This window comes from Alternaria burnsii (assembly GCF_013036055.1).
Source record: "Alternaria burnsii strain CBS107.38 chromosome Unknown 750, whole genome shotgun sequence".
Classification (NCBI taxonomy): Eukaryota; Fungi; Ascomycota; class Dothideomycetes; order Pleosporales; family Pleosporaceae; genus Alternaria; species Alternaria burnsii.
Window position 1 is genome coordinate 982,137 of NW_024066108.1, and position 24,912 is coordinate 1,007,048.

The 24,912-nt window shown below is 51.1% G+C and overlaps 7 protein-coding genes across 7 annotated transcripts; 4 read left to right on the forward strand and 3 right to left on the reverse strand.

The window, feature by feature from the left end:
- Window positions 1-203: 203 nt before the first annotated feature.
- GT037_001725 (dna repair protein) lies at window positions 204-3,848 on the reverse strand (the record flags this gene model as incomplete). Its single annotated transcript, XM_038926772.1, has 1 exon — window positions 204-3,848. One exon carries the CDS (start codon window positions 3,846-3,848, stop codon window positions 204-206), a length of 3,645 nt encoding a protein of 1,214 aa, XP_038790064.1.
- A 385-nt stretch (window positions 3,849-4,233) lies between these two features.
- On the forward strand, window positions 4,234-7,727 carry GT037_001726 (fk506-binding protein 3; the record flags this gene model as incomplete). Its single annotated transcript, XM_038926773.1, has 6 exons — window positions 4,234-4,320; window positions 4,439-4,927; window positions 4,977-5,682; window positions 5,733-5,932; window positions 7,001-7,461; window positions 7,517-7,727. The coding sequence occupies 6 exons, from the start codon at window positions 4,234-4,236 to the stop codon at window positions 7,725-7,727; spliced, it is 2,154 nt and encodes a 717-aa protein (XP_038790065.1).
- A 491-nt stretch (window positions 7,728-8,218) lies between these two features.
- Window positions 8,219-10,612, reverse strand: GT037_001727 (dna repair helicase; the record flags this gene model as incomplete). The annotated part of the gene is made up of 1 exon (XM_038926774.1): window positions 8,219-10,612. The coding sequence occupies one exon, from the start codon at window positions 10,610-10,612 to the stop codon at window positions 8,219-8,221; it is 2,394 nt and encodes a 797-aa protein (XP_038790066.1).
- Window positions 10,613-10,996: 384 nt separating this feature from the next.
- GT037_001728 (ring zinc finger protein) lies at window positions 10,997-17,713 on the forward strand (the record flags this gene model as incomplete). The annotated part of the gene is made up of 3 exons (XM_038926775.1): window positions 10,997-15,778; window positions 16,061-17,288; window positions 17,358-17,713. The coding sequence occupies 3 exons, from the start codon at window positions 10,997-10,999 to the stop codon at window positions 17,711-17,713; spliced, it is 6,366 nt and encodes a 2,121-aa protein (XP_038790067.1).
- Window positions 17,714-18,026: 313 nt separating this feature from the next.
- On the reverse strand, window positions 18,027-18,725 carry GT037_001729 (yippee family protein; the record flags this gene model as incomplete). Its single annotated transcript, XM_038926776.1, has 1 exon — window positions 18,027-18,725. One exon carries the CDS (start codon window positions 18,723-18,725, stop codon window positions 18,027-18,029), a length of 699 nt encoding a protein of 232 aa, XP_038790068.1.
- A 1,710-nt stretch (window positions 18,726-20,435) lies between these two features.
- GT037_001730 (transcription factor) lies at window positions 20,436-21,890 on the forward strand (the record flags this gene model as incomplete). Its single annotated transcript, XM_038926777.1, has 2 exons — window positions 20,436-21,107; window positions 21,165-21,890. The coding sequence occupies 2 exons, from the start codon at window positions 20,436-20,438 to the stop codon at window positions 21,888-21,890; spliced, it is 1,398 nt and encodes a 465-aa protein (XP_038790069.1).
- Window positions 21,891-22,314: 424 nt separating this feature from the next.
- On the forward strand, window positions 22,315-24,248 carry GT037_001731 (major facilitator superfamily transporter; the record flags this gene model as incomplete). Its single annotated transcript, XM_038926778.1, has 5 exons — window positions 22,315-22,452; window positions 22,539-23,009; window positions 23,070-23,652; window positions 23,715-24,139; window positions 24,201-24,248. The coding sequence occupies 5 exons, from the start codon at window positions 22,315-22,317 to the stop codon at window positions 24,246-24,248; spliced, it is 1,665 nt and encodes a 554-aa protein (XP_038790070.1).
- Between the last annotated feature and the right edge of the window lie 664 nt (window positions 24,249-24,912).

Sequence of the window (24,912 nt, forward strand, 5' to 3'; positions counted from 1 at the left end):
ATGGTAAACGGAGTCGTCCGAGACCATATACTACAAGTCTTTGCCATATCGCCCTCAAATATCGACAAGATGGAGAAACTTAGTATCATCATCCATACAGAAATGGGGTATAATAATTAAACATAGAGTTACCCTCCCTTGACAGGGCAGGAGACATAGCGTGCAACTCTTTCATTCATTCATAACAGACCGTAAAGCATAATCTAATCGAAACAAACTGTGCCCAGCCCTCTCTCTTTCACCGCCTTGGTAACGCTTCCTTTAATCCGCACAAGGGCGCCTACCCATTGTTCCTTTGGGAAGCTTCCCTTTTGTGCTTCGTCGCTGATGACATAGTCCATCCATTTCACCATACCGACTGCCTTGGTCATGTTCTTCTCCTCTAGGACTACTTTGTTGAGATATTTGATCAATGCAACGACGTCCTCGTTATAAGGCCCTTCATCCATGAAAGCACCAATCCATCGCCTCATGGCACCTCTCAAATCTGCCTGCGCTGAGAGTTTCTGAGTGGTGAACGTCGGTTTTGCAGGGCGAGAGACTTTAATCTTAGGTTCTTCGTTACGTGCTTGTGGTAGGGGTCCAGATTTGATCTTTCTGGTTACGGCGAGACGAAAGGAACTCATCTTCTCGGCTTTGTGTTGCGCGAGAACTTCTTTGCGGACATCTTCAGGTAGCTCAGCGAGGAAGTCTAGGTCCAGGTCATCTCTTTCAGACGGCTGGGTAATATCGCTTGTTTCGAAAGCATCTTCGCTTGGACCAGCGGAGTTCTCCCTGCTCACACTTTCTCGTGCCGGGTTCTTGAGTGAGATAAAATTGGCTTGAGTGAGTGTCTTGCCAGTCATACTAATGGACTTTGCTTGTGCAGCAGCGGCGAGCATTGCGGATCTTGGCGGACGCCCTCTACCACGTTTGACTGGCACAATGGGTTTCTTAGCTGGGATACCTATGATCCTATTCTTGCGTGGCGATTGAGGTAATAACGTTTGGTCCACGCCCTTTGGACGGCGAGATGGGGAGAATGGCGTATTGTTGGCATCATACTGCGCAAGTACCTCGGCACGAACTTCTGCTGGCAGAGCAGCGAGGATATCAGGATCCAGTTGAGACTGGTTGGGAAGTGCTGTTGTGGCGAAAGCCATAGCTTTCGTAGGTGTGTTGGGGTTACCTCTTTTTTCTACAACTTTTGCAGGGGTGGGTGATGGTTGGCGCGTTTGGCGGAGGAGTTTTGATCGTATGTCTTCTGGTAGCTCGGCAAGTACATCAGAATCCACCTGCGTAGGCATGATAAACTGTGTACCTAACATGTTTAGCGGACGGCGAGAAGGTGTTGATGCATTGAGGGTCGGAGCGCCAAATGGAACATGTTCGCTTCCTGACGATGCTTTTGACTTTCGTGGGGTCTCTGGATCGTCTTGAATGGGGTCCTCTACGATCGCTTTTGCAATCGGGTTTTCAACAGGTTTTGGAGCTCGCGCGGCATGGGCAGGTCCGCCATGGCCGACTTTGAACTGTAATCTTCGCTGAGAGCCTTGAAGACTGCCATCTGTGGCATTCTTCATAGGCTCAAGCTTCGTCAACTGCATACCGAACCCTCGAAGCTCACCCGGGGTAAAGCCCAAGCCGCGCAGCATAGCTAATGCCTCTTTCGTGAGAATCTCCTTGGCATTAGTGGCGACACCCAGCATCACGCTCCTGCTATGTGTGTCGCATTTACCATGGCCAAGATGCTTGGGAGCGTCGAGAGGAGCATCCGGCGAGCGTCGCATAACCTTCATTGAGAAATGCCTGCCTTTTACTCTCTGACTCAACAATCGTTTCGACAGCTCTCCACATAAGCTTGCGATGAAATCATTGGCTTGTTGTTGATTCTCGAACCGAACGCCCCAGTTCACTTCAGCAGAGATAGACTTGCGAATATCTTGCTCACCCAGCTCTTGGTGGTCAATACCTCTTGAGTACTCGTATAACTTTTCTCCAGTCTTGGGTCCTAAAATCTGAACGAGTCTTTCTTTTGTGAGCTCGCGAATATCCTTGACAAGTTTCACTCCTTGGTCTTCAAGCTTGCCGCCGATCGACCAAGCAACACCAGGAAGATCTTGTACCTGGAGCTGGCCCATGAAGTCTAAAACCTCTTCGGGTTTGATCTGATACTGCCCAGCGGGCTTTGCTTTGCGTAACGCTACTTTAGCGAGCAAAACATTACTACCGATACCGACGGAGACATTACAACCAGTCTTTAACCTGACCTCATCCCGTAGATTCAACGCAATTTCCTCGGCCTTTGCTTGCTCGCGATGAATGCTGCCTTCAGAATGTTGCTTCCCATTGCTACCACCCGCAGCGATGCAAAGGTTCGAGACATCGACGAGCGCTTCGTCGATACTTACACTCTGCACCAATCCACCTGTAGCAATGACGGCCTCGTAGAACGTACGACTAGTGGCTTCGTACTCAGGAAAGTCATATGGCAAGATCTTGAGATCCGGACAGAGCTCCTGAGCTCGCCTCATCCACATGCCATTCTTGACACCGTACGTACGCGCTGGATAGTTGCAACTTGCAATTTCAGAGCCACTACCTTGGCCGTGTGCAACCGCTGCGGGTTTGTCTTTGTATTCTGGGCACTTCTTCAAGCTGACAGCGGCGAAGAAACTGTCGAAGTCCACGTGTAGGATGTAGCGCCGGGCGCCTGATGTGCGTTTTTGTTTGGCTTTCTGCGAAGAGCTCTTCTCGTCTGCTATTGCCTGCATTTCTGCTTTCAGGTCGGCTTTCCAAGTGGATAGGTGATGTAGGCGTGATTCGCGATAGTATTGCTCTAGAAAGTTAGGATCTACGACGGTAGATTTGCGAACGTCCGGGTCTCGTAAAAGTATGGCATTATGCTCTTCTGCAGTAAGCTCCCGTCCCTTATGCTTTAGGGCGTTTGGCGCGCGCGACGTCTTTCTCGATTTGGCTTCGATCTCATTCTCGTACTCGATCTGTTGAGGTAGAGGTGGGCTCGGGTCGGTATAGAGGCTGTCGTGGACATTGTCGATAATCTCATCTACATCCGCCGGGACCACCGCAGGGCTGGTCTTGGGTGGTGTGACGAGCTTCGCAGCCCTATTTGGCTTTCCAGATATGGGTCGGTCAAGCACGTTGTCCGGCTGGTGAGAGGGCGACGGATCCTTGATGTCATCCTCTGGTGTGGGAAAGCGCTGCTCATCGTTCGAGGAGTGCGAGCGTGTGCCGATGGCTGGTGTTGGCGTACTAGAAGGACCGGCCTGACTACCCCTCAACTGACTTGTGTACCAACTGGCATCTGTTTGATCCCGATAACCCCTCGTCTTGACGTTTGCCGTGCTGGTCATTCCATCCTTACCAAAAGCCAGGACGTTCTGCTTGTCGCCTTCGTCTACCACTCGGTATTCGCTCCATGGCAGCAACTTGCCCGCTTGTATGCTGTCGACGACCCACGCGGGCTTTACGATTCGGTATCGCCGGAATTCAACAACCTTCTTCGGCGTTAGACTACTGGCGATGATGTGCGTCACTGTAGTCTTCCCGTCCAGGTATTGCATGAAGCCGCCGCCATGCTGTACTATGAGGGTATGCAGATCGTTGAGCGATGGTTGGGTGTAGCCGTTGACATGTGCCACGACCCCTTTGAATATCTGGGGCTTGTCACCGGCCTGGCGTCGGATATCGGCATCGAGGTTTTGGAGTTTGATCTTCTTTCGCCTAAAGTAGTCGTTAAAGCCGCCAAAAGCCGAACCCTTGTACTCTTCCCCATCCTCGCCGTCAAACTTGTGGCTGGCGATGCGCTTCCGGACCGACTCGGAGTTCTTCTCTAGGCGTGAGCCCATGGTGTCAGTCGTATGGTGGGTCAAGAGCGTTCATCGGGGCCGGGGTCATGATTGAGCGTCGCGAGGGTGTGTCGGCTGCGACATGTCGATATTGGTGTTGGTGGTGAGAGGCGCGTCGTTGAAAGCGCGATAACGTCACGCTAGCAAGGCTAAGTGGATCGTTCTGCCGGCGGTGAAAGCACGCTAAGAGAAAGCTGCAGGACTTGGCGAACTTTTTCTACCTCTCCAAGTCGCTGCTCTCAAGTTTCTCGCTTTTCACTACTATCCTGCTCTACCAGCTGACCCCGAGCTGTGCAACTACCTGAGCAAAGAACACTTCAGACGACCTTCTCCTCCCACCAATTTCGTCAGCTTCTCCGATTACGAACATACGACCGCTTTGAACATGTCGTCCATTCCTGTAGGCGTCTACGGACGTCGCATTCCGGCTGGAGGCATTCCCATCCTGGCTGCTGTCGACCAGTCTGTCACTGTGAGTATTCTCGATGCCTCGTGTGGCTTGCTTGCCCATGCGAAAGTTTTGCGCCGAAATTTCCAAAGAAAATTCTGTCGCATTCGCAAATCGACAAAAGCGTTCTAACCATGACCAGTTCCGTATTACTATGGCCGCTATCGACCCAGATGCTGAGCCCCAAATCGATGATGAGCACAAGCACCCTCGCGCAACCCTTAAGCTCATCCGCGTGCCCTCAGACTATGACAGCGAGGATGATGATGATGAGGACTACGAGGAGGGCGACATCGAGGCCATCGCTGCTCGTCTGCGCGCTGCTGGTGCGCTTCCTGAGGCCGACTCGGATTTGTCCGACTCCGAGGACAGCGAGAACGAGAAGAACGGTGGCCCCAGCGACCCAGCCCGGTCAAAGAAGGCCAAACAGGCAGCCCTCACCAAGAAGCTGCAAGAAGAGCTCGAGGCCGACGAGATGGACATTGACGGCATGACCAACGGCAAGGGAAAGGCCAAGGGCAAGGCCAAGGTCACCGACGACGACGATTTGAGCGACGAGGATGACGAAGATGATGAGGATGATGAGGACGAGCCTGAGGAGCTTGTCCTGTGCACTCTCGACCCCGAAAAGGTATGCTTGAGCATCATGTTTTAAGCAATATTGACTAACACTTGCGCAGCACTACCAACAACCTCTCGACATCACCGTCCGCCAAGGCGAGGAAGTCTACCTTGCTGTCAGTGGTACTCACGATGTTTACGTTACTGGTAACTACCTCGTATTCCCCGAGGAGGATGACGAGGAGGATGACGAGGACGATGGTCTTGAGGGCCTCGGTTACGACATGGGTTCTGACGAGGATGAGCTCGACGAGATGGACGAGTCTGAGGACGACGAGCTCGACGGTATGAACGACCCCAGGATCACTGAGGTTGAGTCTGACGAGGAGGAAGCTCCCAAGCTCGTTGATGCCGGCAAAAAGAACAAGAAGCGCGCTGCCGAGGAGGATGCCACTCTTGATGACATGATCAGCAAGACGAATGGTGACGCCAAGCTTAGCAAGAAGGAAGCTAAGAAGCTGAAGAAGAACGACGGCCAGGCTGTTGCCAAGGCTGCAGAGCCCGAGAAGAAGGCTGAGAAGGTTGATACCCCCAGCAGCGACAAGAAGAAGGTTCAGTTCGCTAAGAACCTTGAGCAGGGCCCAACTGGCTCCCCCAAGGTCGATGCCAAGCCAGAGGCAAAGAAGGAGGCCGCTAAGGGACCTCGCAACGTCAGCGGTGTCATCGTTGACGACAAGAAGGAGGGTAAGGGCAAGGCTGCCAAGAAGGGTGACCGTGTCGAGATGCGCTACATCGGCAAGCTCAAGAACGGAAAGGTGTTTGATTGTGAGTTTCCCCAACTAATCGTGTCTTGACTCAAACTAACAACCAAATAGCCAACAAGAAGGGCAAGCCATTCTCTTTCAAGCTCGGTGTCGGTCAAGTCATCAAGGGATGGGACGTCGGTGTCGCTGGCATGACTGCTGGCGGTGAGCGTCGTCTCACTATCCCCGCCGCGATGGCTTACGGCAAGAAGGGTGCTCCCCCGGACATTCCCCCCAACTCTGACTTGATCTTTGACATCAAGTGCATTTCCGTCGGTTAAATGTCGCTGTCAGTACTTTGCCTACGCGCAATAGGGTCCACTCAGCCCCCACCAGGATCCGACTCCACTCCTGTGCAGGACTCCACTGGCCTGCGTGCGTTCGCGCCTCTTCCCGTTTCCTTTTCCGTCTCTGTATCAACTGCATAGCGCGTCGTCTGAGATATCCGACTTGCATAATCTGGGCTGTTTCATTAGATGCGTGCAAGGAGGAAGGATCTCTCAGTCCTCTTCGCCAATGTCTTTTCCTATAGCGGGTCATCTGTAAATGATATAGCGAGGCGATATTGCCAAAGAGCCAAATTTCGCTGAGGAAGCTACTTTGAAAAGTTCTACGGTGTTCCGGTTGACATCTCGAATATGTAGTAATACATAATCTGCAAGTAACATGTCTGGTGTCTAGATATGCTTCGTATGCTCCCAATTGAAGTGATTGGTCAAGCCGTTAAGAAAGGCTTTCAATTCACATACCTACAGAAATAGTGGCTATGACTTCACGCGCAGCCGAGGTGTCCGAAATTGCGAAGATTCTAGTGCTAGCGGCCCACCACTCACATCGCCATCTGTGTGCACGAGCCCAAAGACCCCACAACGCTTTAACCCAACTCCTCTTTCATCCTCGCCCAACTTCAACGTCAACCTGCACTCGAGCCCTTTGTGACACCAACGACAAACAACACCGTGATCACCTCAACCAACAACCTTGCTTAGGCATCATCGTCCTTCGAATATCATCAAACCTACACCGACTACCAAATCAACCGTGGCAATACTGTAGCAATGGCGTCGAAACGAAGCAGTAGTAGTATGAGTAGTAATAGTAGCATTCATTCGTACTCGTCCGCGAGCAATGTCCGCGCTAGCTGCTACTCGGTGAACGCCGCTACCGCCAGCCTCCAGGGCTTCCATTACTCCACTACCCCGTCTTCCGGGGCTGGGTGGTGTTCCTGAGGTCAGCTCGGTATGTCCTCGCCTACTCTCCGAACAATACCGTCTTCTCTGTAACAGAGATGGATAGTATATGCTCGCGGTTCTGTGGAGAACGTATACTAACTTTCGCAGGGAATTCCATCACCCCCTTCAAGTCCCCCCCTCGCCGCCAAACACGCGTCCGCCACTCGAGGTGGAAAGGCGCGCAGAGGGGGGGCAGCATACACCATCACGGGAGAGTGTGAGAGACTCTTCTGCGAGACACTGCGATCTGTATTTCTGGGTGAGGGGAGCCAGCATCGCCAGAACTCGCTAGTGATGGGTATGCCATCTGACAACGCTACGACTGCAACCACCGCCATTACCAATGACTACGGTATCGATGCACGTCGCTACTCCGACTCTTCGACTGAATCTGATGTGCCTGAAATGGTGCGATTCGAGGAAGAGAAGGGTGCGATATCCGACTACATCGAGATGTGGGATTACGTTGGTGGGATTAGGTTCCGGGGGTTCGTTGCTGAGAAGGAGGACGAGAGGGCCATGTTCATCTTCTTCGATGAATCCGTCATCAATGGTGACCTCAAGGCTGGGTGCGTCATCATGCATATTGCTTTTTCCCGATATCGGTGTACTAACATTTTACAGTCTCATGGCCCTCCTCGAACTTTGCGAAGTCGATAACTTCTCCTGCAACCGTCTCGCCCTTTGCATCGACCGCCACGCCGATCAAGCCGCCCTTAACAATCTAACCAAAGATCTGGGCTGGATCGGCTTCGGTCTCACGACACTCGACGAGTTCAGCCAAGGCGAGGAGTTGACAAGCAAGAAGTGGCTGTTCATGGATATGGAAATATAGATGTTGGGCAGATTGAGGCATGATCAGGGTTCTTGGTGTCTGTCGTTACAAAACAGCATATGGTCCGAGTTTCTCTTTTCTTGGGGATTTCTGCATAGTGGATTGGGGCGTTCATCCTTAATTTGAAGTAGCACACGAGGAGTCCGGTCGCTGATCTATTGTGCGTAATTTCCTAGTAAGGTGTTCTCCGCTCACCGGTCAATAGTTGAATGCAATGTTCGTATTTCGATTCCATTTCTGTATGCTGTGAAATTATGGTGAACAGCTTGCGTCTGATAGAGTTGTAGGCAGGAGCAGGTAGACGCATAGTTTGTTATGAGTACAATAGTTAGGAACATGGCACAGCATGTGCTTTCATTGTCTATTTTTTTTTTCGTATCCAAGATCGTATTATTTCACCTCGGACGCGTAGCCAACTACCTGGGAATATCACTAATACCACCATGCATAAAGTCCATGCATTTTCTGGGTGGTGTTATAGCTCCGGAGTCCTATTCGTCGGCCAAATCAGCCATCTCAGCATCAACGTCCGCCGTGCCCCCGAACTCGTCCACTTCATCAACCTCCATACGCTCAACTTCGGCTCTTCCTTCCAGTGCACGCATAGCTGGGTTGTCTGTACCGCTGATACCATGGGCCTCCTTCTTACGCTGATGAGCTTCAAGATCCTCCAGCGACCACGACGAATGACCTTCTTGTTCTGCTCGGCTCCACGGCACACTCATATCCTTCAAGAAAGCCTTGGCTGCGCCGACAGCTTGGTCGATAGACAGCTTCGTGCTCTTGGCGTCGAGGCCTTGTTGGATCCATTTGGGGAGTTGAGTTTGTTTCTTGTTGAAGCGTTTGTCCGCTAACACCATGATTCCGTAGTCATCTTTACCGCGAATGACACGACCAAGACATTGGGCTGCGTGGCGCATGGCGTCGAAGGAGAGGAAGTCTGCTTCCTTGATGCGGTAGGTTTCTCGAAGGAACTCTAGACGGGCTTTCAAAATCCTTGATTCGGTGTATTGGTAGGGTACGCCCATACACAACACTGTACGGCCGTAGTGGTGATCAAAATCGATTCCTTCGCTGACCTTTCCTCGTGCGACACAGAGTAGGACAGCGCCGCGACCGTTGTTGCAAGCTGTGCGGAAGGTTTCTAAGGCGAGAGCAGTTTCCTGTGCATCAGGAGTTTCGACAAGAATGAGTTTGTACTTCCAGACTGTGTCTAGGATCTCCATGCCTTGCCATGCTGAAATGATGCTCTCCATGTAAAGATATGACGGGAAGAAGACGACGACGCCATCTGGAGTCAGTTTGCAGAATTCGATGAGCAGGTTGCCAAAGTTTCGCTGTACTTGCAAGTCGTTGCGATGTTCGAATTGCGAGGTAACTTGGTTCTGGTCATTGCCTCGATCGACGATCATGGGCAAAAATGACTTGCGTGTCAGCGTCATGGTGAACGATTCTTGAACCACAGTGTTGAAGTTAAGCATGCGTGGGTACATGTCGAGTGGAGACATAGTTCCGGAGGTGACGATGACGGAGTAGAAGCGTTCGAAGACGGGCTTGATGGCTATCGCAGCGTCCAGACAAGTCAGATGCAACACTGGGTTCGGGACAGTGGCTGTTGCTGATTCGAAAGGCTCGATGATCAGGAGGAACCCAGTCTCGTAGGTAGCTACTAGTGTAGCAAACGTCGCGACCTCTTGGAGGGGTTGGTAGTCTTCGATGTTTGTGAGTTCTAGAGTTCGGACAAGTGATGTGAGACGCTCAGCGCAAAATCGGAGTGGTTTCCTCTCGATGAAAGTAAGATCCTTCAAATGCTTCAGAAATTCTGGCGGTGTGTCTGCAACCACATTGAGAACCTTCATACGGGTCTTGAGATATTCGATGAAGCGCTTCAGGAAGGCAACGAAGTGTTCAGCTCGCCGTATGTTACCGGGTACGGCCTCTGTGAGAAGATCATCTGGTAATGCTGGGTTAGCCATAAAGGCCTCTTCGTTTCGTGCTTCGTCGGCAGCTCGGAGGCCTTCGACAAGTTTTGCGTATTCGTTTTGCAACTTCTCTGCATCACTGCTCTTCATTTCCGTGATTTTGCGATCGAGATTGTTGACACCCTTGGTAGCTTTCCGTAATACATCCTCTGTAAGATCGATGCTGAGAGATTCGATGCATACGTTGTCGATGTTGTGAGCTTCGTCGAAGACGACGATGCAGTCTTTGGAAAGCTCTTTCGACACCCTGTCTGCGATCTTTGGATCTAGTAGGTAATGGTACGAGTAGATGATGACGTCGCAGTAAGGCATCATTCGCCGGGCTGTGAAGTAAGGACACTGCTTCTGCTGCTCACCATACTTCAGTATGCCATCGAAGGTCCATACACCGGGCGGTATGAGATTGTGGGGTTCTAGAAGATCCAAGTTCTCGTGATATACACAGAGCTCAACATCCTCGCCTCGCTCTTTCTTTTCCTTCACAAAGCCCGCTGTCAAGCTGCGGCATCTGGCATCTACTACTGTTCCACTCTTCTCTCGCTTGACGGACGGATGTAAGCAAAGATTCTTGCGGCTCGTTAACCCAAGACCTCGAAACGGTTCCTCATAGCCCAGCTCAGTAGTACGGTACTTCATCAGCGCTTTCAATTCAGCCAGGGCTTTTTCGATTTCGGACATGGTACGCGAACAGTAAATCAGCTTCCGTTTTTCAGGGTAGTGCTGCTGGTAAGCGACGATGAGCGATAATAGGGACACGGTTTTACCCGTGCCTGAAGGCATCTCGAGGACGCAGTGACCGCCCTGGTCCAAGGTGCGCTTGAGATCGCACATGTAGGCATATTGCTCTGGATATACCCTCGGATACGGGAATAGCACTGGAAGGTTATCGATGAAGAACTTCATGTTGATGATCCGCCGCCCGCGCGGTTTAGTTGTAGCGGAGGGGAGTTGATGGTGACAAAGTTCAGACGAGCTTGGGCGTTGCCTTCCAGTCGACGTGCAATGTCGACGCGACGCGCTACTACCAGATAGCTCTAGCGCACTTACAGGGATATGCCCCACCATCTACCGCCTACCCACAACTGGTGCCGTCATCAAGCAGAGCCGCATATTTCGCGTAATCCGCAAACCTCTGCTATGTTGAAGTGCATGCGACACTCTGTTTCTTTGGTGTGTTTACGCAGCTGCAGCTAGCCTTGATTTGTCACCTTGCCACGAGCATCCTCCGCCCACACCCTATACCTAGCCGACGAGCACAGCGACATTGTGCAGTCCCCCAACCCCGCCATGTCAAAGCGTACAACAAAGGCGCAGGCGAGCAGTGCGCGGGCAGCCACGACGTCTTCCTTCGGCGCTTTCGGCAGTGCGTCAGCGGCATTCAGCGCAAGCACATCACCCCTGTCCTACGTGACCGAACCCCCACATCTATCCGCCATCTCAGACCCGAACGTCATCGTCTACTTCCGGAACCTCTCCAAGAAGGACAGCACCACCAAGGCGAAGGCGCTGGAAGACATACAATCATATCTATCGTCACTGCAAGAGCCAGTGGAAGAGGGCCTGCTGGAGGCATGGATCAAGATATACCCACGAACCTCGATCGACAATGCGAAAGCGGTTCGCCAGAATGCCCACCTCGTCCACGGACAGTTCGCCGTATCCGCCGGCAAGCGCATAGCAAGACATATGCCCAAGAGCGTCGCAGCATGGCTATGCGGTCTCTATGATAGCGATAGGTCCGTAGTAGACGCGACGCAGACCTCCCTCAGACAGGTCTTCAACACACCCGAAAAGCTCCAGAGCATCCGGAAGGTCTACCAACAATTCATACTAGAGTATTGCCGGGATGCGATAGACAAGGAGAGCACAGCGACTCTAAGTGACGAGCGAGTAGTCAGCAAAGACGACGCCGAAGCAAAATACAGCCGCGTCATCTCTGCATGCATATCCTTGCTGGGTAGTTTGTTGAACAACCTACAACCTGAGGAGCTATCCAAGTACCAGACCGACTACGAGTCTCTCATTGGAGATAAGAAGCTCTGGCAGTTCGCCTCATACAACGACGCTGGCATACGGCGCTCAGTGCACCGTCTCCTGAGGACATGCCTCACCAAGGAGGACGTTGCTGTTCAAGAACACCTCGACACTCTCAGCAAGGCCTTTCTAGCCGAGGCCTTGAACTCCGATCAGACCGGTTCCGTCAGCGATTATGTCGAGTCCCTCACAACACTCACATCCAAGCATCCCTCCGTATGGACAGACAACTACAAGAGCAAGACTGGAGTCGAGAGGCGCCTACGGCAGTTCTTGAAGAAAGGCTCTCAACTAGGACCACGCGACACGTGGGCACGGGTGCCTGAGCTCCTGAAGATAGTTCCGAAAGAGATCCTGCCACAATCTAGTGCTGATTGCGCAGAGCTACTCAACGCCCTGCATGGCGGTATTATTCGCAAGGACGAGCCCAAGTACAATCATGAAGCAGGATTCAAAGCCTACCTCGAAATAGCTGGTCAACTCACCCAGCCGTTGAGTGATGATGAAAGAACTAAGCTCCTCGAAGAGATGGTGTTGCCAATCATCACGCAGTATCTTCGCCCATCGTTGGAGACATCAGACTGGGCTGTGCCATCCAACGCGTCAAGCCTAATATCTAAAGCACTAGAAATTGAAGGAATGAAGATTGTGCTCGAACAGCGTTGGCCTTCCTTCTCACAGCAGTTGATCGATAACATCAAGACTTCAGCCCCAGAGCAGTCAAAGGATTACGAGAAGTCTCAGACGAATGTCATCCAGCACGCCACACGATATGCGACCATGCAAGAACAAGCGCTTACCATCGAGACTTTGGAGTCGTTGCGATCAGTCCTTTCCCAGGCGTGCTCTTCAATAGTAGCAGAAGCTCTCGAAGTACTCAAGAACAGAAATGGGAAACCGTACGCCGCAGCAGGTACGATTGCGGCCTTACTAAAGCGCAACCCAAGTTTGATATCGTCTACCAAGGCTGAGCAGAATCTAGAGCTGTTTATACAGCAGGATCTTCCAGAGCTGGTGTTGTCTCCCTCGTCCTCTTATCTGATCGATATACTATACACCAAGTCGGACCGCACGTACTTCAAGGACGCGTGGAGCGCGTCTCTCAAGACTGTTCTTAGAGATGCAGACTCTCCAGCAAAGACAAAAGCTCTCGAAGCAATCCTCACCTCATCGAGAATACCAACGTCATTTGGCCTTGCCACATCGGATCCTGAATTGCAGAAGTACATAACCACGAATGTACGCGAGGCTGTCGAGGGCTCAGCCGAATGGGATTCGTTCAGCCGCATGCTTCAATCACCAGCAAGGATACTTACTCCTGAAACAACTGATGAAATCCTCGCTTACATGACGGAAACGCTATCAATATCGAACCAGGCCCCCTACTCGTTGCAAGGTCTACGCCAAATTGTCAAATCGAATCCAACAATGCTACGAGAGTTTGTCGCTAGTTCACAGGGTGCTGGTCTTCTCCAAGGCCTACTTCTCGCTTCAGAATCCCCAGATGATGAGGTCGCGCAGGGCGCTAAAACTGTTAATGCCTCGATCCAAACCATACTGTCATCTGGCTCGGACTCCAAACAATCCATATACAATCTCGTTCAGCAAGGCCTGCGCGACGCTACCCCGACATCTGTCTCAGTCGAAACTTTGGTCGACTTGGCGAAGCAGTCAGTCAAAGCCGGTAGTGATTGGGAAGGAATTTCCCTCGTGTTTCCCAGTATCGAAGACTGGAATGCAGCTCTTGATCCGTTTCTCAATGCTGCGCCAAAGTCGTCTTTGGCTATCACGAATCCACTTGGGGGCGCCGTGTATCTCGTCAAAGATGGCCAATTGCCTTCTAAGATCAGAACTATGTCTCGCGATGCTGACGGCTACTCTGCTGCATACCGTATCACACAGTATGTCACAAGGCTTTTCAAAAGCTCAGACCTTTTCTCTGTTGACAAGGTTCCTTCTGCGCTTCGAGCTGCCTACCTTCGTAACATTGCGGTTTCTGTGCAGCTTGCAGATGACAACCTTGGACTTGCCGGCGCGAATGGCTTCTGGGCACAATACAACTCGGACGTTGAAGCTGAGGCGATGACCTTCATGTCGGATGCGCAGTCATTCGTGACACACGAGCTGAAGAATCTTGTTGAAACGTGGTCGAAGGACGACGACAACGCCCCGCTGTTGTCTTGGGCAACCTCACTATTATCGGAGATAGATGTCGGCGCAACTTCTCCAGCATACTATTACGCCCGAGCATATGCTGTCTTGATAGCCGACGCTATTGAGATTACTGGCTGGAAAAATTCACAAACCGCCAAACTTCAGGAAACGCTGAAAACTACGCGAAGTTCGAAAAACGTCCTCCAGCTCCTTGCGTTCTTGAACGCTTTCAAAGAGCCCTTGTCGTATGCAAAAGCTTGCGAGAGAATGTGCAATGAGATCGTCGCCGATCTGACAGGCCTTGATGTCCAGCATAAGTCGCAAGAGGCACTGCAACAACTTGTGCTGTTGAACAGTGTCATGGGCCAGGAAGGTATCTTGGAGAGCATCGCCGGTCCTCGACTGATGCGTTTTATCCAGCATGTCATCCCGTGGCTGCAAGAAGACACAGTCAACCGTTCTACTAAAGCAGAGTTGTGCCGCGCGTTGTCGGTACTGGTTCCCCTGATCTTCGAAATGTACGGTGAGCACTGGGTCGGTATTTTGAGTGCGCTTTCCACGATTTGGTCGGCCACAAAAGAGCTGGAAGCGAACGAGTCTGGCATGGACACTCCAATCCCCCTCGTACACGCATCGTTGAAGCTCTATGCACAACTGCGGGCCTTGACCCAAGCCGAAGAACCAAACGATGATCTTCTCGATGCATGGAAAGAGAACGAGCAAGCTGTTGCTGATGGGCTCATCAACATCCTGAAGCATTCACAACATTTCCCAGACGAATTTCATCAGCCTCTGAAGATGGTCAACGATGTGTTAGCGCGTCAGATCTCCAAGGTGTCACTCAAGCATCTGGAGTCTACCGAGGAACTTTTCCCTCTTCTCTACGTGGAGTCTCAACCGGTTCAACAGACAGCTTTCGACATCCTACACAAGCAGATCCCTGCATCTCAGGAGCAAGTGTCCATTGACGCAGCATTGGAGAAGACGACTGCCCGATTACCTGAGGAATTGCTGTCATTGATCATCGATGCGCCCACGGTCACGGCACTTGCCGATGCCAACTTTGAGCGTAGTGTGCCCTTACCATTGCGAGGTTATCTATTGAGCTGGTTGCTTGTCTTCGATCACCTAGAGAATGCTTCCTTCAAGGTCAAGAATGATTATGTTGAGCATATCCGAGAGGGTGAGTACCTTCCTGGCCTTCTCGACTTCATGTTCGACTTCCTTGGCCATGCCCACAACAAGCCAGTCGATGTCTCCAAGCTTGACATCACGACGTATGAAGCGGACCTTGAACCACCTAAGCGTGATTTGCAATGGTTGTTAACACATCTTTACTTCTTGTGTTTGCGCGACGTCCCGTCTTTGACAAAGACCTGGTTTAAGAGCTGCAAATCACGCGCCATAGTCGTTGCGCTCGAGCCATGGACAGAGAAATACGTTTCGCAGCCTGTGATCGTTGCCGCCCTCGATGCAGTAAACACATGGTCGGAAGAGCAAGCCGCAGCTGAGCCCGACTCGGCCTTCGCGGTAAAAGTTGTCAACCGCGCGCGCGAGATTACTGCATCATATGTGGTCGATGAACAAACTATGGCGATGCGAATCTCTCTGCCACCCGCCTTTCCTCTCGCAAATGCTCACATAGAAGGCCTGAACCGCGTTGCTGTCAATGAACAGAAATGGCAATCTTGGTTGAGGACTTCGCTGGGAGCTATTACGATTTTCAACGGCAGCCTAATCGACGCGCTGACCACGTTTAAGAGGAACGTCGATGGAGCGCTCAAGGGCCAGAGCGAGTGTGCCATCTGCTACAGTATAGTTGGGTCTGATCGCAAGTTGCCTGACAAGAAGTGTCACACTTGCAAGAATCTTTTCCACGGAGTCTGTCTATTCAAGTGGTTCAAGAGTAGCGATAGCTCGAGCTGTCCACTCTGCAGAACCAGCTTCAATTATGCATAGATTAGAATCATGAACTGGGCACGATAGACTTGAGTGGCTGTCATAGAGAATATATACTGTGTACGATGAACTCATATTGTTGACTTGCATAGGCGTGAGTGTTCTTGTCAATCGGATGGACCTCGGCTGTACCTGCATTTACCCCACACCTACGCTAGAGTATACCGAGATGAATACTTGCTAGTCATTCACGCTTGCACATAGCTTTCTTCTGTCGAAGTATCTGTTCTGACCGTCGCTTCTATACTTCATGATATGAACTTACCGTCTTCTACTAATCAACTCTCGCCAATCATGTCGTCAACCAATCCTCAGCCGATCCTAGAGTTCAACTACGACATATCCTGTCCCTTCGCCTACATAGCCTCAACACGCGTACAGTCACTAGCCCATCGTACTCACGCTACCCTGATCTACAAACCCGTTCTCCTAGGCGCAATTTACCGCGCAACAGCCGCACCTCAAGGCGCCGGCGGCTCAGCATCCGATGTCTTCAACTCAGCCAAGAAGGCGGTCACAGCGCAAGGTATGCAACGTACATTGCGCAGATACAACATTCGGTACAACCCACCACCTCAGCATCCTCGCAAAACGGTGAATGCACTGCGTTTGTTGTACTGTGTCAAAGACCATGAACAGAGGAGGATGTTGACAGACAGGCTGTTCCAAGCTTATTGGGCAGAAGGCAAGGACGTGAATTCCAATTCTACCATCCTGCAGATTGCCAGGGAATGCGGTATCGAAAATGTGGGGGAAGAATCTTTCGCTGATGCAGGTGCGAGGAAAGGGTTAGAAACTTCTACTGCCGAAGCAATCGAGAGAGGTGCTTTTGGTGTCCCTGGATTTTGGGTCCCGGATGCTCTTTGGACGAACGCGAATGGTGAAGAAAAGCGAGGGCGGTTTTTCTGGGGTCAGGATCGCATGCATTTCGTTGAGGCGACGTTACTCTCCCTTTCATCATCATCATCATCATCATCATCATCATCGCGATCGCCATCTGGAAAACCGTGGACACATGTACCGGCACTCAAGAGCTTGATGCCGCGGTGCGTACCCAGTAATGATCCTCATGGCCGGGTAAAAGTCGAATTCTGGTTCGACTTTAGCAGTCCGTGGGCGTTTCTGGGGTACACACAATTGGAACGACTAAAGAAATCATTTGGCAAGGACTTGGAAATTGTCATGAAGCCGTTTCTCCTGGGTATCTTGTTCCGAGAGATCGGTGCGCCAAATCTGCCAATGGCGGCGGTTAGCCCGGCGAAAGCGCTGTGGTCGAGACAAGACCACGCGGACTGGACCGAGTACTGGAACGCGATAAGTCGGCAAGATGGTGGAAGAGAAGTCGAGTTCTATTGGGCAGACATCTTCCCCATCCGGACACCGACTGTGCTGAGGGTTGCGCTTGTGGAGCCGGATACCACAAATCTGTTGTGTGAGTTGCACGCTCTGTTTCACTTCCTGAGCCGCAGCATAAATCACAAAATAGACTAACGAAGTATAGTCGAAGCATGTTGGTCTCACAACCAAGACATGTCCAACGACACCGTGCTCCGTACCGTTCTCGACCAAGGTGGTTTCAACGGCGCTGATCTTATTGCTCGCGCGAACAAACCCGCAGTCAAAGCCAAGCTGCGGGCCGCTACCGCAGAGGCAAAAGAAATGGGTCTCTGTGGCGTACCCACGTATCGTGTGCTGAGGCAGGGGGATAAAGGGGAGTGGGAGGCGGTTGGTGGTCTGGTCTGGGGTCAAGACGAAATCAACGTTGTCGAAGACCTAATTGCTGGATGGAATCCTGAAAGTTCAGGACAAGCGGCTAGGGTGATGAGGAAAGAGAATGGCGTGGGTTCGAAATTGTGAGTACGGTTGATTCCAACCCACAACAAGACGCGATGACTTGGTCGAATCTACAACTGTGTTCAAAAGTGGTGAAGATCAAACTATCGTACTATTGTATCATGATTCGTAAGTTAGATACATGGAGAATTCGTTGCACAGAAATAAGCCTTTACGCCAAAACCATGCGCCTTCCCTGGGTATCGAAATATAAAAAGAGTGTTAGTCGTACGTTGAGTAAATGTTCGTACCTCGTGTAGAGGTGTAGGGTATATGTCGTAAAGGTGCCTAGAAAGTATGCGTGCCACGTGAACCTTGTAGAGAAGTGTCGACGATATCAAGCCGTCAGGTCAACATCACCATAGGCACGGCGCTTCCTTCTCTTAGCTGCAAGCTGAGGTGTCCAGATTCCGCTGAATAGATCTTCACATTCGTCTTCATCCTGAGAATCGAACTCAATGTCTTGGTCGTTCTTGTCTGGTACCATACCGTTGTCTTCTTCATTCATACTCTCATCCCACTCTGCACCCTTGACGATCCTCTTCGTTTCGAGTATGAACTTGCCGACCTTGTATTTCTGGCTGTCCTCGGCTGCATCGACATACTTCCATCCCAACACACTACCACAGCTACGGCAGCTGATGTCAGATACAGTATGGGCGCCCGTCACGAGTTGACGAGCATGAGCCTTGTGTGTCAATGTGTTTGGCAAATCACCTTCCTTCCATCCTGTCGCCGATATATCCCCACTAGCCAAGAAGCTCGATGTCGACGGCGGCCCTACAAGGTATGCGCGGCCGTGACGTCCAGTGAACCCTTTGCTTATGATGGATGAAGCAGGGATGAGGTCGGCAAGACACTTCTGGCAGCGTAGGTGCGAGGTTGGTCGCGCCGTGAGGAAGGAGGTTGGTTGTGGTGGAGATGAAGACGGAGACGTAGAGGCGGTCGAGGTGCTGATGGCCGAGCTTCGGCGTCGGCGGAAGGGCAGGCTAGGGAATAGGTAGAGAGGAAACGGTGTTGTTGGTGAATTCGGCATATTGTACTAGAAGCCCGGTTATCGGAATCGGAAGAGCGAAAGTCAGTGAGGTTATGTCCAAATTATAGAGTGGTGTATCGCGATGTGTCTACGGCCTCACGCTGGCGGAGGTGGTGGTCCAGTACAAGTCCGGCAATACCAGACCAGGTCAAGCGCTGTAGGAAAAAGGCCCTATCGGGAAGCGATACAGTGTTGCGTCGACGCAATAGCGCTGCGAACTGCCGACTATGCTTTTGTTGTCCGGTGTTGATCACGACTGGACAGCGGTTCAGTTCGTGATGCCTGAGGATCTCGCGGTATATTGACCTGGGGTGAACAGAAAACGTGACGACGCGTCTTGTCGATGACTGAAATTCAGTCGCCTAATATCTGAGCCCAGGGTGGGAAAGACGCTCACGAAGGAGGTCTGTCCTCCCTTTGAGGTGTGTCGACGCGAAGGAGCAGATGACGCGCTGAAGACGTGGAAATGTCGCGATAAGCGATAACACGGGCGCCACAGCCGAGGAGGCGGGGAGGTGGGGCAGAACAGACGATGCACCTCAAGTTCTCGACATCGACAGATGATTCACGCCGGAATGCCTTCAGGCTCTGGAAGACAGTGTTTGGTGAAGGACAAAGGCTGGATTAGAGAGAGATGGAGTGTTAATAGCGGTCAGTACCTGGTTCTTGCTACCAGCTGCGTGCTGGCCAATCTTGATGACTGGTCAGATCATGCGACCTCTCAAACCCGGGTGTGTCGTCACGAGATGTGCTGGCACTTTCCGATTGTGCCCGGGCAGTACAAACGATGCAACTGGGCCGCACCAGTAGATGACGACTGAACTTACATGCGTAGCCTTGCTGTAGTATATGCAAGCGCCAAGCACCATGCCGTAGTATCCGGAATAGGGTTAGTCCCTGGAGATTGCTCCTTTCCCAGGTGGAAGCACTGTTCGCGACGCGTTGATCATCGCGACATTGTATCTCTCATGCTTCGTCAAGCATGAATGATTAACAAATCTGAGGAAGTTTCGCCTCGCAAGTTACACTGCGCCATTACCACCAGACAACAAGCTTCAACACGATGAGATCGTCTTCTGCCAGTGCACCACTCACAGCACAGTATGCTTGTGATATCTGTAGGCAAGTCCCCAGCTAACGCGTCCCGCCGGATACGAACGAGCTTCAGCAATAAACGGACGTGATATCCATCAACGGATGAGTTCGCTAATCATCTGACAACCAGAGAGCGCAAAGTTCGGTGCGATCGTGCCCTCCCGAAATGCAGGTTCGTCTTTCAGCATAGTTTCTTATCCTACGAGTAGCGTGAAGCAAAAGGAATACCTTTAGCCACGTTCCGCTTGGGTACAACTCAGAAATACGACTTTCCCTGTAGTCGTCTCGCAACTGTGTAAAAGTGGAAACAAGAAGCTAATTGCGATGCGTATCTTGCAATGAAGACGTTGCGATCGTCTAAATCAACCATGCAGCTACAACCAAGCACATCCACGTCGCACACGCGACGATCAACTGAAGCAGCTTCAGGAGCGCCTAACCAAAGCTGAGGCTCAGCTTGCGCTTACCACGCCGGATTCACAGTCAAACCCTGCGATATCGGCCATGAACACTCCGATAGGTTTGGATCATACAACAGGACTGGATGCAGCCACCGATACAGCGGTGAATGGCTCTAACATATTTACTTCGTTTACTGATGGAGTGGATACCAATATGTTGTTTGACTGGACCAATGAGCCACTGGCCGCGCTCGAGCCATTGGACGATGTGCTCCTGAATCAACATCAGTCATGTCTCGGAAGTGGGCCTGAGGAAGATCTATCTCCGGCAGATCTGGGTCTACTGCACGATCACTACTTCAATTCCGTCTACTATTCCTTCCCGTTCGTGAGCAGAGACAGATTTATAACGGATTCGACGAGTGGTGGCAGTCCTGCGACAAGTGCCCTGGTTTACGCTGTTGCTCTCGCCGGCTGCGCCCACTACCTTGGAGATACAGAGCGACAGGCGACGTGCTACAACCTTGCGCGTGACTATGTTGAAAGGTGTGAACGAAAAGATCTTATGAAAGACATGAACTGCCTCCAGGCTTTGTTACTGATAGGCCGCTTTGAGGCCATGAGTCGGAAATTGGAGAGAAGCTGGTTGACGCTAGGACGCGCCGCTATGCTCTGTAGGCTTCTGAGATTGCATCAGATGGATGCAGTTAGGCATGATCAAGGAATTCAAAACGGAAAGAAAGATAGTGGGATTCTATCGGGGTTGCCATATACGGAAGACGTGGCTCTGTTAGAAGAGCGACGAAGGACTTTTTGGGCCTTATACATTCTGCAGAGCTATGTCAAAACACGGACAGGCTGGGATTGTCAATTGGGAGACGTCAAGGTTTGGACTACGCCATTGCGACGAATTACGATACGCGGAAACTAACACGATGTTCAGGACTTCCGTGTCTGCCTGCCATCGCCAGGGTTGTTAAGTTCCGACCTAGAGCCGCTCAAGATGCCATATTTGCTAGATGTGAGCACCGAGTCCGGCTTTGAGATTACGTCCTACGCAGGCTGTGTTCTCATGGTCGAGCTAGCTTTGTCCTGCTTCGACCGTGATCAACAGCACGGCATTCCAGGTTTCTGGGACGGCTATTGCACCCTAGTCAAGAAGGCAGAAGACCTTTCTGTTATTCTCAAACATCATCTTAACGCCACATCCATTCGCCAAGACCCAATAGCTTTTAGCCTTTACATGAACTTGCGCGCTACCGAGATCTTCTTACACGATATGGCCATCATGAAAAGCGAAGAGCAAGGACTTCCACCATATATGAGAATCGAGAACCAACGCCGCGCCACTGCCGCTGCATTCCAGATATGTAACGCAGTAGGCCTCAATTTGCCGTCACCACAGAAGGCAGATAGCGACATTATCATGCTGCAAGCGATCTTCATTGCTTGGCCCTTATTCATGGCATTGAAAGCGTTACATCGCGAACTCAGAGATGGAGAGGTTCAGAAAACTACAAACGGCGTCGTGGCCGCGTCCAAATTGCTCTTCGTAGCTCTAGACCATATTGAGGAATCGGACGGACACTGGCACCAATCGTTGACCCATGTTGGTACAAAACTGCAGGAATGGGAAGAGAAGACTGAGTTCAACTCATCGGCTCTGTGATTGTCCCTGCAACCATGAGTTTTGCTGTTGTCACTCGGTTGTAAGATTTTGGAAATCATCGAATAGCATCTTGCCAAGGCCATACACTTCGACGATCAGTTACCGCAAGGGTAGACCACCGGACTCTATTTTTCAAGAGCAACCTAAAAGAACCGAGTCATCTTTACTAGAATAAATATCCATCTCCGTCGTTCTGCAGCAGCGTTGCAGGGGGAAGTGGGTCTGTCGGCCTCCGTGTCCGTCCCCGTGTCCGTCTTACCTCTGAACCGCCCCTTCGATGATATAATACTGCTTTAACCATGAAGTCCCATCATAACTATTTTGGTTTCTTTTTGATCTTACGAAAGATTTACCAAATCAGTTATCAATCGACCGATGACCGCGAAAGCCGTACCTAATTGAGAACCAGTTGAACTAGCCGAACATGGATGGATCAAACATCACGGAGCATGTAGAAGCAGCGCAAGAGGAGATTCGGACCACACCAAACGAACGCTTCGAATGCGACGACGGCGTCAATACGGCCCAAAAGCGTAGCGCTCGCAACATCCATGGCTGGAAGGTAAACAATCCACAGCAATGCTCATACGCATGTATCTTAGTATTAGATTGCGATTATGCTAATCTATCACATTTATTGCAATGTAGTGGGCCACCGCTTACGTTTCTATGCTATCTACCACGCTCCTCTTCGCTCTTGACAACACCATTGTCGCCAACATCCAACCAGCCATTATCAATGACTTTGGGCATCTCGAGTTACTTGCATGGATCGGAACCAGCTTCGCACTCGGCACCATGTTCATTCTCCTTTGGGGAAAGGTCTACGGTGTTTTCAACATCAAGTGGGTTTACATCTTCAACATCTTCTTGTTTGAGGCGGGCAGTGCTCTTTGCGGTGCTGCTCCGAACATCGAGGCACTCATCATTGGCCGTGTGATTGCTGGCGTCGGTGGCTCAGGAATGTACTCGGGCACTCTGACTTATGTTTCTGTTCTCTGTAACAGTCAGGAGAAGCCAGCATATCTTGCCGGTAGCACCGTGGTTTGGGGTATCGGCAGCGTCCTCGGTCCAGTGGTCGGCGGCGCCTTTGCGATGAGCAGCGCCACCTGGAGATGGGTATGTATCTCTTCTATATCCTCTTTTGACCTCTGGACTTCGATATTGAACAAATAGTAGGGGTTTTATATCAATCTCCCCATCGGCGCCATCTTTACGCCTGTCTACCTCCTACTCTTCCCCAGCATCGATCCTCACCCATGCAAGACGCTCGCGGATAAACTTCGTCTGATCGACTGGATCAGCGCTCTTATCTTCCTTTCTGGCTCCACCTGCCTGACGATCACGCTGACCTTTGGTGGAGTCATCTACTCGTTCCTTTCCGGCACTATAGTCGCACTATGGACTGTTACAGGTGTTCTTTTGATCGCCTTCATCGTCATGCTGAAGCTACACCCCTTGGTCACCAAGGAGAATCGCTTGTACCCTCTGCACTTTTTCAAGCAGCCAATATTGATCAATATGCAGGTACAAGTGTTTCTGTCCTCGGGTATCGTCTTGGCCATGACCTACTATGTTCCCCTGTACTTCCAGTTCGTCAAGGGCGATGGTGCGCTTGAGGCAGGGGTTCGTCTACTACCTTTGATCATGTTCATGGTCGTGGCGTCAATGTTCAACGGCTTCTTGATGCCTAAATATGGGTTGATTCCTATTTGGTATATTGGGGGCAGCACGCTTGCACTTCTTGGGACAGCTTTGATGTGTAAGACCCGTTCACTTGACGCGTCTTTAGAGTAGAGATGGCCTAACTGATCCCTTTCGCAGACACGGTCGATGAAAACACGTCCAACGCGCATATCTATGGCTACAACATCCTCGTAGGAACGGGTACAGGATGCTATATCGTTGCCGGATTTGCTATAGTACAGTCTCTAGTTCCTGCTCACGACATAGCCAACGCCATTAGCGCCATGGCAATAGCTCAAGATCTTGGGATGACATGTTTCCTTGCCATCAGCGGCACCCTGTTCCACAACATAGCCGTCGAAAAGGTTGGTAAAGCTCTACCAGAAGTCGCCTCTGCCGAGGTCGGCAACCTCATTGCAGGATCAAGCAGTAAGGCTTTCAGAGGATTGTCTGAAGCGGAGAAAGCTTTGGTCATCCCGGAGATTGCGAGCGCCATGAGTAGCGTATGGGCTTTCTTCCTTGCTGCTGCTACGCTCAGCGTGATATGCTCTGTGCCTTTGCTTGTGAGTAGTCTATAGAGCCTCCCCCCCTTCGTTCGCGTCACTTTTCTAACGCCCGTCGCAGAAAGCTAAGCTTGGTGGACAGAAGACTGCAGCAACAGTTGCGACGTAGAGCGAGTTGTGGTTCCTCGGAAAAATGCCTGGAAGCAACCATCTTAGATTGGTTCCAATTTCCCCATAGGAACATCATTCAATTCATGATCAAACACTCCGACTTGCTGTCTTGATTTCCTCGAGGACTTCTAGGAAGTTGCATGTGCTGTGTATATACGCTTGTTTACATGTATCAGATATAAAACCTTCTTTTCATGCCTGGCTCATCGATGATATCGTCTCCGATGATTCGAATGCCATCTTCAATGAGAACGCGTGATCTAGCTTGACGGAAGAGTAACAGTACGAATTTGGGGATCGACCAATGGGAGGCGAGCGGCCGCTCCAGTCCGTCCCCACTTCGGAAGCGGCGCGCACGGCAACCACCTAACGAATACTATCGCTACTTAGAGTTACACACTAAACCCGGATTCTAGACGGCAGTAAACTTGCGGCACTTGTGTATAGCGGACTGAACCACGTCTTCACTCATTGATCGTCGTTTTCAGCTTCGAACTCGAATGCTATATGGATATCAAATCTTATATAATCTTATGCGACTCTGTCATCGATCGGATTACTGACATGACTTCTATGAGCAACAATCACATTGGTCTTCCTCCAAGTCGTCGCATGGGCAAGGAAACCAACATTGTGTAACATCCTCCACACGGTTACCAAAC